This window comes from Crotalus tigris, unplaced genomic scaffold, assembly GCF_016545835.1.
Source record: "Crotalus tigris isolate CLP2741 ecotype Arizona unplaced genomic scaffold, ASM1654583v1 scf7180000017997.644853, whole genome shotgun sequence".
NCBI lineage: Eukaryota > Metazoa > Chordata > Lepidosauria > Squamata > Viperidae > Crotalus > Crotalus tigris.
The window spans coordinates 79,476-91,986 of NW_024096763.1; the positions used below are offsets into that span (position 1 = coordinate 79,476).

Below are 12,511 nucleotides of genomic sequence, written 5' to 3' on the forward strand. Positions count from 1 at the left end.
TCTCTCCATGGACTTCCTATCTCCTTTGCCAAGCAGAAGGCACGGGGGGGGGGCTCAAAGGGGCGGAGCTCAGAGGAGAGGCGGGGCTGCGAGTGGACGCCCTTCTGGGCGCCCGCGGGCGCAGGGATGCCGGGGCTGGGGGGCGCCCAGCATTTCCTCCCCCCGCCCCTCCCCGAAGGTCGTGGGCTGGCTGGGGGTCTGGGCTGAGCGCGGGGCGGTGGGGGGGGCGCTGCAGCCCCTGTGGGCGCTCCGTGCCACGAGCCAGAGAGGTCGGGAAGGTGCAGCGGGCGCCAGGTTGGCGAAGCGGCCAGGCCTGGGGGTTTCCCCCCTCCTGGCCCCGCCCCTCCCGGTGACGTCACGGGGACTTCTCCTCCTCCTTCTCGCCGCAGGCCCGCTCGGACCTCCGGGCAGCGGCGCGGGGCCATGGCCGAGGGCGGCTCGGGCCGGCGCCGCTGGAAGCGCCACATCGTCCGGCAGCTGCAGCAGCGCGACCGGGCGCAGAAGGCGCGCTTCTCGGATCTCGTGCAAGCCTGTGAGTGCAAGCCCGCGGAGGAGGAGGGGGGGCGGGGGGGGACGCTCTGCACGCGCCCAGGGGCTGCTTTGCCAACGGAGGGGGGTGGGAGGTGGAAGAAGGCCCCGCATTGCGCTCTGCACGCGCCCGGAGGCTGCATTGCACGGAGGGGAGACGATGAAGAGGCCCGGGGGTGGGGGGTGGGGAGGGAGGGTGCGCTCTGCACGCGCCCAGAGGCTTCTTTGCTGGAGAGGAGGCGATAAAGGAGCTCTGTGGGGGGGGGGCGCTCTGCACGCGCCCAGAGGCTGCGTTGCACGGAGGGAAGACGATGAAGAGGCCCGGGGGTGGGGGGTGGGGAGGAAGGGTGCGCTCTGCACGCGCCCTGAGGCTTCTTTGCTGGAGAGGAGGTGATAAAGGAGCTCTGTGTGCGTGGGGTGCGCTCTGCACGCGCCCGGAGGTTGCATTACACGGAGGGGAGATGATGAAGAGGCCCGGGGGTGGGGGTGGGGAGGAAGGGTGTGCTCTGCACGCGCTCAGAGGCTTCTTTGCTGGAGAGGAGGTGATAAAGGAGCTCTGTGTGCGTGGGGTGCGCTCTGCACGCGCCCAGAGGCTGCATTGCACGGAGGGGAGACGATGAAGAAGCCCGGGGGTGGGGGGTGAGGAAGTGTGCGTTCTGCACGCGCCCAGAGGCTTCTTTGCTGGGGAGGAGAAGATGAAGAGGCTCTGGGGAAGGGGGTGCGCTCTGCACGCGCCCAGAGGCTGCATTGCATGGAGGGGAGACAATGAAGAGGCCCGGGGGGGGAAGGTGCTCTCTGCACGCGCTTAGAGGCTGCATTGCATGGAGGGGAGACGATGAAGAGGCTCTGGGGGGGATGCGCTCTGCCCGCGCCCAGAGGCTGCTTTGCCTGGAGGGGAGACGATGAAGAGGCCCGGAGGGGGGAGAGTGCGCTCTTCACGAGCCCAGAGGCTGCATTGCATGGAGAGGAGACGATTAAAAAGACCCGGGGGAGGGAGGGTGCGCTCTGCACGAGCCCAGAGGCTGCATTGCATGGAGGGGAGACTATGAAGAGGTTGAGAAACAATTCAAAAATCACTTTATAAGAGCCAGGAATTGACAATCAAGGCACAAACTAAGCCATCGACAGAGAGAGGAGGAGGAAGGGCCGCGGTTATATTGGTTGCTTATTTTCAGTTTCTGTTCCTCTTCGGAGTTTTCTTTCTCCTACACTGTGCAAATCTCGGAAATGCAATAAAAGAATCGCCAATGGTTTGCAAAGCTTGGCATGTTTCTGGTGGTTCTTTCCTTCAATTATCCAGATTTTATCTTGATACAAAGTGGGGGGGGGGGGAGAAGCCATTTTGCAAACAAAACATTCAACCAGGCTGGCTACAAAGTGCGAGGACCAGCCCGTAACACTTTGAACAATCCCTAAACCAGTGGTTCTTAACCTTTCTAATGCCGCGACCCCATAATACAGTTCCCCATGTTGTGGTGACCCCCAACCACTTATACATCACCGGGTGCCAGGGGCGTGGCCAAAGAAAAGGGGGAAAAAATTGGCGAACAGCCTTGTTTGGCGACCCCTGTGAAATGGTCGTTCGACCCCAAATGGGGTCCCGACCCACAGGTTGAGAACCACTGCCCTAAACGAATGATTAGGGCAGGGGTAGGCAACCTTGGCTCTATTATGACTTGTGGACTACAACTCCCAGAATTCCTGAACCAGCATGGGGGAACTGTGGCCCCTTCCTTATTCAATAAGGAATAGAATAGAATAGAATAGAATAGAATAGAATAGAATAGAATAGAATAGAATAGAATAAGCCTTATTCTATTCTATTCTATTGTAATTCTACTCTACTGTAATTCTATTCTATTCTACCCCGACTGCTCTTTAGAAGGCCAGATCCTGAAGTTGAAACTCAAGTACTTTGGCCACCTAATGAGAAGGAAGGATTCACTGGAGAAGAGCCTAATGCTGGTAAAGATTGAGGGCAATAGAAGAAGGGGACGACAGAGAATGAGATGGCTGGATGGAGTCACTGAAGCAGTAGGTGTGAATTTAAATGGACTCCAGAAGATGGTAGAGGACAGGAAGACCTGGAGGAACGTTGTCCATGGGGTCGCGATGGGTCGGACACGACTTCGCAATTAACAACAACAAGAGTAGAATTACAACAGAATAGAGTAGAATAGAATAGAGTTAGAATAGAGATAGACTAGGATAGAATAGAATAAGCCTTATTCTATTCTATTCTATTTTAATTCTACTCTACTGTAATTCTATTCTATTCTATTACTTATTCAATGAATAGAATAGAATAGAATTACAGTAGAGTAGAATTACAATAGAATAGAGTAGAATAGAATAGAGATAGAATAGAGATAGACTAGAATAGAATAAGCCTTATTCTATTCTATTTTAATTCTACTCTACTGTAATTCTATTCTATTCTATTCCTTATTCAATGAATAGAACAGAATAGAATAGAATTACAATAGAGTAGAATTACAATAGAATAGAATAGAATAGAATAGAATAGAATAGAAATACAGAATAGAACAGAACAGAATAGAAATACAGAATAGAATAGAACAGGAAGGGACCTTGGAGGTAATCTAGTCCAACACCTGCTCAGGCAGGAAACCCCCCATACCATTTCAGACAAATGGCTGTCCAGTCTCTTCTTAAAAACTTCCAGTGATGAAACGCCCACAATTTCTGGAGGCCAACTGTTCAACTGATTAATTGTTCTCACTGTCAGGAAATTTTTCCTTACTTCTAGGTTGGTTTCTAAATACACTTCTAAAAACAAATATCTAAAACAAAGAGCTAAGTCTTCAGTTGCAGGTCAACAACTCTGCAAGAAGAATGAGGATGTGTGAGTCTCTCTATAGGACTGCAGTTTCCTTTTTGGACCGTTGCCCACACCTTGCAAAAGCAGAACAGGAAATGACTCCATTCCCCTTTTTTTTGCTGAATAATATCAAATGTAAAACGTCAGCTTGGAGGACAGGAGCCAAAAAGTGAGATTTAGCCCACTGGGATGCGTGCAACACAATCAGCTCTCATTCGCACAAAGGAGAGGGATGTTTGCCTCCCCTTCACCTGACCCAGGACGCTGCAACCGTCATAAATATGAGTCAGTTGCCAAGGGTCCAAATTTTCATCCCAATACTGCAACAGTCATAAGTGTGGAAAACAGTCATAACTCACTTTTTCCAGAGCTGTTGTAACTTCGCACAGTCACTAAACCAGGGGTAGGCAACCTTGGCCCTTTTATGACTCGTGGACTTCAACTCCCAGAATTCCTCAGCCAGCATGGGGAACTAGGGCTCCTTTATGACTCGTGGACTTCAACTCCCAGAATTCCTGAACCAGCATGGGGAAACTATGGCTCTTTTATGACTCGCGGACTTCAACTCCCAGAATTCCTCAGCCAGCGTGAGGAAACTATGGTGCCTTCATGACTCGTGGACTTCAACTCCCAGAATTCCTGAGCCACCATGGGGAACTAGGGCCCCTTCATGTCTTCTGGACTTCAACTCCCAGAATTCCTGAGTCAGCATGGGGGAACTATGGCCCCTTCATGACTTGCAGACTTCAACTCCCAGAATTCCTGAGCCAGCATGAGGGAACTATGGCCTCTTTATGACTCATGGACTTCAACTCCCAGAATTCCTGAGCCAACACGGGGGAACTATGGCCCCTTCATGACTCGTGGACTTCAACTCCCAGAATTCCTGAGTCAGCATGGGGAAAACTTTGGCCTCTTCATGTCTTCTGGACTTCAACTCCCAGAATTCCTGAGCCAGCATGAGGGAACTATGGCCCCTTCATGACTGGTGGACTTCAACTCCCAGAATTCCTGAGCCAGCATGGGGGAACTATGGCCCCCTCATGACTCATGGACTTCAACTCCCAGAATTCCTGAGTCAGCATGGGGAAAACTTTGGCCCCTTCATGACTTGCAGACTTCAACTCCCAGAATTCCTCAGCCAGCATGAGGGAACTATGGCCTCTTTATGACTCATGGACTTCAACTCCCAGAATTCCTGAGCCAGCATGGCGGAACTATGGCCCCTTCATGACTCGGGGACTTCAACTCCCAGAATCCCTGAGCCAGCCTGGCTCAGCTTGGAAACTCTCCCTTTCCCCTCAGCATAGCTGGCTCAGGAATTCTGTGACTTGAAGTCCATGAGTCATAAAAGAATCAAGGTTGCCTACCCCTCTACTAAACAAATGATTATAAGGACTACCTGTGAAATAAAACAAAATATTGAAAAAAGGCACATAAAGTAACATTTCTCACTTTCTCATCTTTCCTGTTACCTTCTCCTATTGATATGTTAATGATTTATCACTTGTTGCTTCTATCTGATTTATGATTATATGTTATAATTTATGATCTGTGACTTATCACTTTGTTATTTGTATGTATGCTGAGAGCTTCTGCGCTGGAGGTGGCAGTCAATTTATTATTATTACAGCCAAAGGCCAACACATCAATTAAGCATTCAAATAAGACGAAACTAAACAGAACCAACTCAAGAAGACATAGCAATATGTTACAATTAAGGATGTAATCAATGGGTGATCAAGGTCTGCCTCATTTTACAGACAGTATAACCCATAATTGACAGTTTTACAGACAGTATAACCCATAATTAATAGGTATCCTGGTTGTTTGAAAAGTGTTCATCTCCAGTGGCTGCTTAAGTACATGCAGGCAGTGATCACGGCACAGGTAGCTAGATTCTGCGCAGCAATGGGGATTCGCCAGAAACATAAAGAAACATTTTAGATCTTTTAAAAAAAAATTATAATTAACTTTATTACGTGTTTTTATCCAGCATGAGACTGTATTCGATGTATTTTTATTGTCAGGTCAGTATGATATAGTTTTTCTGAAGGTAGCTAGTTTTTTGTTATAGGTCTATAAAACTAGGCAGACCTTGCTCACCCATTGATCACATCCTTAATGGTAACATATTGCTATGTCTTCTTGTGTTGTTTCTGTTTAGTTTTGTTTTATCTGAATGTTTAATTTATGTGTTGGCCTTTGACTATAATAATAATAAATTGACTGCACTGCAGATAAATTTCTTGTGTGTCCGATTTGGCTAATTTCTGTTCTGTTCTGTTTATTCTATTTATTGTATTGTATTCTATATTCTATTCTATTCTTATTCTATGTATTGTATTGTATTTTATATTCTATTCTATGTATTGTGTTGTATTTTATATTCTATTCTATGTATTGTATTGTATTGTTTTTTCTATTCTATTCTATTCTATGTATTGTATTTTATTCTATATTCTATTTTATTCTATTCTGTAATTCTATTCTATTCTATTCTATTCTGTTCTATATTCTATTCTACTCTATTCCTATTCTATGTATTCTATTCTATATTCTCTCTATTCCAGTGGTTCTCAACCTGTGGGTCGGGACCCCATTTGAGGTCGAACGACCATTTCACGGGGGTCACCAAACAACGCAGTCCGCCATTTTTCCCCCCTTTCCTTAGCTGTGCTATTCCCTTTTCTTCTATTGGCTTTTGAAAGCCAATAGAATAGACGCTCTTGAATAGAGTCTAATTCTATTGGCTTTCAAAAGCCAATAGGAATTGTCCAGGCTGTCTCTGCCCTGCTGAGCCCGCCAAAAGTCCCATTCCGCAAATGGTGCTGTACCAGTTGAGTAGTCCTCGACTTACGACCGGTTGAGTAGTCCTCGACTTACGACCGGTTGAGTAGTCCTTGACTTATGACCGGTTGGGGGTCACGGCATTAAAAAGGTTGAGAACCACTGCTCTATTCTATTTTATTCTATTCTATTCTATCCCATCACATCACATTCCATTCTATAATATTGAAAAAAGGCTTTCTAAGATAAAGTAAAATACTAAAAAAAAGAGTACTGTTAATCCTATAATGATAGGAAACTGCCTGGATGCAAATCCAAAGACGGGATTTCAGTTTGACTCAAAGATGATCCGATTTGCAGCACTTAGGAAAACACTGCACACACCAGCGACAATAGCCTGATACTCCTTGAGCATATTGACTTAACAGGTATAATCTAATAGTAATTATACTCGCCCCATTAGGCAGCTGAAATTTTACAGTGCTCTTGAATATTGTTCATTAAATTAGACTTACCCTTGATTAGTTAAGGGGGCAATGCAGCTGGCAGATTCTCTTCCTGGAAATGTAGAACATGCCTTGAATGGCTTTCCAAACCTCGTCGAAAGTGGCTAAAATGCTGTTTTTGTGCGAGCCCTCAAATCGTTGTTGACTTCTGGTGAACGGCAGGAATTCAGGCATGGTTTGCCATTGTTCGCTTCCTGGGGCTGAGAGAGAGTGGCTGGCCCAAGGTCACCCAGCCGGCTTTTGTGCCTAAGGTGGGACTAGAACTTACTGTCTCCTGGTGTTTGGCCCAAAGTCACCCAGCTGGCATTCATGCTTAAGGTGGAACTAAAACTCACCGTCTCCTGGTGATTGGCCCAAAGTTCACCCAGCCGGCTTTCATGCCTAAGGCGGGACTAGAACTCACCGTCTCCTGGTGATTGGCCCAAAGTCACCCAGCTGACTTTCATGCCTAACGCGGGACTAGAACTCACCGTCTCCTGGTGATTGGCCCAAAGTCACCCAGCTGGCTTTCATGCTTAAGGCGGGACTAGAACTCACCGTCTCCTGGTGATTGGCCCAAAGTCACCCAGCCGGCTTTCATGCCTGAACTAGAACTCACTGTCTCCTGATAATAGGCCCAAAATCTATCATGCCACCCATGACTTCTGGTGGCAAGCTGTTCCACTGATCGATTGTCCTGACTGTTAGGAAGTTTCTCCTTAATTCCTGGTTGCTTCTCTCTTTGGTCAGTTTCCAACTGTTGTTTCTTGTCCTGCCTTCTTCAGGCGCTTTGGAGAATAGCTTGACCCCCTCCTCTTCTTTGGGCAGCCCCTGAGATATTGGAACACTGCCATCAGGTCCCCCCTAGTCCTTATTTTAATTAAACTAGACCAGCGATGGCGAACCTTTTAGAGACTGAGTGCCCAAACTGAAACCCAAAACCCACTTATTTGTCCCCAGGTGCCGGGTGGGCATGGCCCACTGGGTGGGCATGGCTGTGATCATGGCAGACTGGGTGGGTGTGGCCAAGGTGGGCATGGTCACCTCGATGTTGCTCGTGGGGAAGGACACCTGTGGGGGCCGGGCAGGGTTGGGGGAGATCCAGGGGGTCTCTGGCAGGTGGGGCAGAGGGCAGGAGGCTCGTCCTGTGGGATGAGGCAAGGCAGGGCGGGGGAGCCATTGCCACGGGGCAAGGCGATGCAGGGGCCGGGGTGGCTGCTGCCTGACACCATTGGCCCCCGCACACAGAGGCCAGCAAGCGCATGGGGGCCGACAATGCCAGTCAGCAACCATAGACCGCCGGCCCCTCTACCGGGCACACTCTGGGGCTCCGCAGCCCACCGCCAGCAATTCAGAGAAGCCGCCTCTGAGCTGGACAGCCGGCCAACAGCTGAGGAGGCGATACAGTGCGTCATTCCCAGGAAAAGGAGAGCATGTGAGGCCAGGAGGGACGGGATGGGGGGGAGGGAAACCAGCCATGCTGGGATGCATCCGGCCACGTGGGAGCTCGGCGAATTAGTGGGTGGCTGGTTGAAGAGGGACAGTTGCTGTCTCCAAGGCATGGCGCGCGTGCCCACAGGGAGGGCTCCGAGTGCCACTTCTGGCACGTGTGCCATAGGTTCGCCACCACTGAACTAGACATACCCAATTCCAGCCACCGTTCTTTATATGTTTTAGCCTCCAGTCCCCTGATCATCTTTGTTGCTCTTCTCTGCGCTCTTTCTAGAGCAGTGGTTCTCAACCTTTCTAATGCCGCGACCCCATAATACAGTTTCCCATGTTGTGGTGACCCCCAACCACTTATACATCACCGGGTGCCAGGGGCGCGGCCAAAGAAAAGGGGAAAAAATGGCGGACAGCCTTGTTTGGCGACCCCCGTGAAATGGTCGTTTGACCCCAAATGGGGTCCCGACCCACAGGTTGAGAACCACTGTTCTAGAGTCTCAACAATTTGTTTTATATTGTGGTAATCAAAACCCGGATGCCATATTCCAGGTGAGGCCCTACCAAGCTTTATGAAGTGGTCCCCTGGAATGATAATACTAATATTATCCATTACTTTTCCCTTCGTTCTCATAGCTACTGTTCTCTTTCCTTTCTTACAGATACCAAACTGCTAGAAAAATCCAGCTTGGATCATTGCTCTGTGCAGTTCCAGATCCCCAGTGTGGATCCCCAGACGGGGGGTCCTGCTTGCAGGTAGCCAACAATCCAGGCATGCGCACGCACAGCTTTGCGGGTTGGAGCGGCAGGCGTGAGCACCTGCCCCTCGCATGAGTGGGGGCTGCTGTTGTCATGGTTCCCACTAAGAAAACACTTCAAAGAACTTCCAGGCATTGTTTATCCTAAAAAGCCTTTAATCGTGAAACAAAGTGTTGGCACAGCATGGTGGAGGCCAAGATCTGAATTCCCCTCCCCTGAGCACATAATATTCAAGCATAATTCCCTCCACTAATTTGCAGTCATAAATCAACATTCTCCAATCAGTTTGAAGGGCGAAGTTTCCCTTCCCAGTTCTGTAGCCCTTGGTTTCTCACCTTAACTCATCCCCACACACATTCTTTCTCCTCCCCTCCCAGCATCATCTAATTTAACTCTAAAAGTACCACACAGCTTATACAGAGAGTGGCTGCCTCCTCATATTTTGTCAAAGCAAGAACACCCAATGTTAGCAGCGTTGACGTGCTGCTTGTGTGCTGCTTGTGTGAACCCACCGCTCATGTGGCCCGGTGGCAAATAGGTCACTGGCAGTCATGGGCTGCAATCCACAGGTTGGGGATTCCTGTTCCAGTCCAACCCCCTGATATCAACGCTGCTAACATCGGATGTTTTTGCATTGACAACAGGTGGAAATGCAACCATTTTCGTCTTTTGCTTTTAGACTTAGATGACGCTGGGGTGGAGGAATGTGCATGAGAGTTTAACTAGACATAACAATGCTGAACCTAGTGTGAGAACCAAGGTTATTGAAAAAAGAGATGATAAGAAATGGCAGGCTGTGAAAAGACTAACAAGTAGAAATTATATTTAATTTTACACATCACCACAGCAGTGAGAATAATTTTTGCACAATACTGGAAGAATGAAGAAGAGGAAATAATCAGGAAAATACTGGAATGTGCAGAGATGGACAGATTAACTATGAGGTTGAAAGACAAAGAAGATACAGACTACTATCAAATTTGGAATTTATTTTATTCTTGGTTAGAGAAAAGAATGAAGGATTAGGAATTGAACATGTATTAGCTTAGCAAACTCCAGACAACTTGTTGATTGAAAAATTAACATATGTTGATGAAAAAAAATTAATAAAAAATAATAATAAAAAAGAAATGGCAGGCTGGAGAAGTGGAGGGGAAGCCCGCATTTCAAGCTAATTGGAGAATGTGATTTATGACTGCGAACTGGAGGAGGGAATTGTGCTTTGATACTATGTGCTCAGGGGAGGGGAACTCAGATTTTGGCTTGGCCTATGTACGTGCGGATGCTATGCTACTCCAATAAAGATTATTTAAGGTAAACAATGCCTCAAAGTTCTTTGAAGAGTTTCATCTGTCGGAACCAGGACAGCCGGTTTCTAACAGGAATCTCCTTTGCCTGCAGCCCCAACCGTGGCTGTCCTGCTTGCGTTCCTAACGCCGTTTGGGATTCTGCAATTCTGCTGAGGTGCCTTCAGAATCGTCACAAAGCCGAGCTCTCGAAGCTGGAGACCGCCAATGGGGAGGTAAGCCGTGAACGTGGGTCTCTGGGGAGGAGAAGCTGACAGGAGCAGAGGCGAAGGTTGGGAGAAGGTCCAGGAGAAGATCTAGAGAAGATGGTGGAACCTGGAGAACTTCTAAGAAGACATTTCCCGACAGTGAGAACAATTAACCTGTGGAAGAGCTTGACTCCAGAAGTTGTGGATGCTCCAACACTGGACGTTTTTGAGAAGAGAATGGATAGCCATTTGTCTGGAGCCGTACAGGGTTTCCTGCCTGAGCAGGGGGTTGGACTCGATGATCTCCAAGGTCCCTTCCAATTCTGTTATTCTATTCTATTCTATTCTATTCCCATCACCCCCTCATATATTCTGTTCTATTCTATTCTATTCTATTCCCATCACCATCCTCATATATTCTATTCTATTCTAATCTAATCTAATCTAATTCTATTCTATTTTTCCATTCTAATTCTATTCTATTCTATTCCCATCACCATTCTCGTATATTCTATTCTATTCTATTCTATTCTATTCTGTAATTCTATTCTATTCCATTCCATTCTGTAATTCTATTCTATTCTATTCCCATCACCATCCTCATATATTCTATTCTATTCTATTCTATTCTATTCTAATCTAATTCTATTCTATTGTTCCATTCTAATTCTATTCTATTCTATTCCCATCACCATTCTCATATATTCTATTCTATTCTATTCTGTAATTCTATTCTATTCCATTCCATTCTGTAATTCTATTCTATTCTATTCTAATTCTATTCTATTGTTCCATTCTAATTCTATTCTATTCTATTCTATACCCATCACCATCCTCATCTATTCTATTCTATTCTGTAATTCTATTCCATTCCATTCTGTAATTCTGTTCTATTCTATTCTAATTTAATTCTAATTCTATTCCATTGTTCCATTCTAATTCCTATTCTATTCTATTCTATTCTACTGTATTCTGTAATTCTATTCTGTAATTCTGGTGTAGGTGTGTGGGCAGGGGGTTGGACTAGATTATCTGCAAGGTCCCGACTCTTGTTATCCTATTCTATTCCCGTGACGTGGACTAGATCAACTCTAGATTCAGAAGCAATAGGAGTTTTTTCTGAACTCTGCATGAAGTCCTTGCTGCCACCAGACGTGGCGATGGCCCCTGACCTACTCAAACAGAGAGGACAACTCCGTGGAGGAAACCATGACTTCCCATAAGGTGGTCAGGTTCTTGAGAACTTCCTTGTTTTTCTCTCACCTGAGCTTTTGCTCACCTGGCTGCAGAAACGGACCTGACAGCATCTCTCTCTCTCTCTCTCTCTCTCTCTCCCTCTCTCTCTGCTTTGCAGCTGGCGTACAAGATTTATGAATGGGGCCGGCTGCTCAGAGCTAAGGACGCCGAACTGGAGGACCAGACGGACAGGTGAGGGGTCTTCATGGGACCTCTCCGCTCTTCCTTGGTGGGGGCCTGGCATCCTGGGCCTCTCGCCCCAGATCGAAGAAGGACAGGGCTATTCACATGGTGTCCTGATCCTTGGCACGCTTCACCTGTGGTTCCCAACGATGGTGACTTTAAGATATGTGGACTTCAACTCCCAGAATTCCCCAGGCAGCTATGCCAGCTTTCATGCTAAGGTGGAACTAGAACTCACCGTCTCCTGTTGATTGGCTCAGACACCCATCTGGCTTTCATGCCCAAGGCGGGGCTAGAACTCACCGTCTCCTGGTGATTGGCTCAGACACCCATCTGGCTTTCATGCCCAAGGCGGGGCTAGAACTCACCGTCTCCTGGTGATTGGCTCAGACACCCAACTGGCTCTCATGCCTAAGGCGGGGCTAGAACTCACCGTCTCCTGGTGATTGGCTCAGACACCCATCTGGCTCTCATGCCTAAGGTGGGGCTAGAACTCACCGTCTCCTGGTGATTGGCTCAGACACCCATCTGGCTTTCATGCCTAAGGCGGGGCTAGAACTCACTGTCTCCTAGTGATTGGCTCAGACACCCATCTGGCTTTCATGCCTAAGGCGGGGCTAGAACTCACTGTCTCCTAGTGATTGGCTCAGACACCCATCTGGCTCTCATGCCTAAGGCGGGGCTAGAACTCACCATCTCCTGGTGATTGGCTCAGACACCCATCTGGCTTTCATGTCTAAGGTGGAGCTA

At 47.7% G+C, this 12,511-nt stretch overlaps 1 protein-coding gene across 2 annotated transcripts in view; it reads left to right on the plus strand.

Moving 5' to 3' along the window:
- Positions 1–270: 270 nt before the first annotated feature.
- The window catches only part of ATG16L2 (autophagy related 16 like 2), a 45,214-nt gene continuing 32,973 nt past the window's right edge, over positions 271–12,511 (plus strand). Inside the window, exons 1-4 of one of the 2 annotated variants that reach the window (XM_039346439.1) lie at positions 271–532; positions 8,751–8,844; positions 10,249–10,369; positions 11,697–11,770. In XM_039346439.1, the coding sequence (XP_039202373.1) occupies positions 424–532; positions 8,751–8,844; positions 10,249–10,369; positions 11,697–11,770 (398 nt within the window). In that variant the 5' untranslated portion in view covers positions 271–423. The remainder of the gene's footprint in view (positions 533–8,750; positions 8,845–10,248; positions 10,370–11,696; positions 11,771–12,511) is intronic. The other variant, XM_039346438.1, reaches the window with a different exon arrangement.